We start from the raw sequence: 799 nt of genomic DNA on the forward strand, positions 1-799 counted from the left end.
CATTCGCTCTGTGAAAATGCCCAAAATGAACATTCTTAGTACATGTTCTTTCCAATGCGAATGTTCTACATGTCAATAACGTACCTTGTTATGGCCACTAGATGGAGCGGAGGAGCGCACAGGGAAGAGGTATTTCTTTCCCATACTCCTCAGCTCCATCTAGTGGCCATCAAGTGGTATTACATGACGACATTCAGAATTACATTGGAGAAAACATTCATTTTGTTCATTCATTTGGACGGAACGAACATCCACAGACGTTCGCAGGGTGAGCGGCTCTGCGAATTGTTTATACAAAGACCCCCGGGAGTCTGCACACTTCACAATGCACTGTAAGATTCAATATATTTTATCTCATGGCAGATTCAGCATGAAACTAGGAAACCCCACAGGAGACAAGAACGGGGGATCTTCACAAGTGACCGCAATCTTATAATAAATCGGTTATTGAAACCAGAGTTAAAGCGGAGTATCCCTTTAAGTGCGGGTAACACGGCAGCAGACTTTGTCATCGCGGCTCCATACTCACGTCTTGATGAGCTGGCCCAAGTCATATTTGTCGCTGACTTCTGTGGGCTGATTGTAATCCTTTTTGTCACCTAACGTCACACATCCAAACGGCATTGCCCGCCTGCAGGGAAACGAGAGGGCGTAACTGATACGGTCCCCGTGGCCCCTCATCCTCCCGGGGGCCGATAATAACAGGTTACATTGTTATCAGACTCACAACTGACTTCTCACTATTCACCCCAAATCACATCACTGACCCCCCGGACTCTGCCAGGACTGAGGAAGGCAG

At 47.2% G+C, this 799-nt stretch overlaps 1 protein-coding gene across 1 annotated transcript in view; it reads right to left on the reverse strand.

Moving 5' to 3' along the window:
* Positions 1–634, reverse strand: part of CAMKV (CaM kinase like vesicle associated) — an 18,943-nt gene extending 18,309 nt beyond the window's left edge. Inside the window, exon 1 of the mRNA XM_018574462.1 lies at positions 530–634. Within this exon, the coding sequence (XP_018429964.1) occupies positions 530–624 (95 nt within the window). The 5' untranslated portion in view covers positions 625–634. The remainder of the gene's footprint in view (positions 1–529) is intronic.
* Positions 635–799: the final 165 nt, after the last annotated feature.

Source organism: Nanorana parkeri, unplaced genomic scaffold, assembly GCF_000935625.1.
Source record: "Nanorana parkeri isolate BGI_ZX_2015 unplaced genomic scaffold, ASM93562v1 scaffold2978, whole genome shotgun sequence".
NCBI classification, from domain to species: domain Eukaryota; kingdom Metazoa; phylum Chordata; class Amphibia; order Anura; family Dicroglossidae; genus Nanorana; species Nanorana parkeri.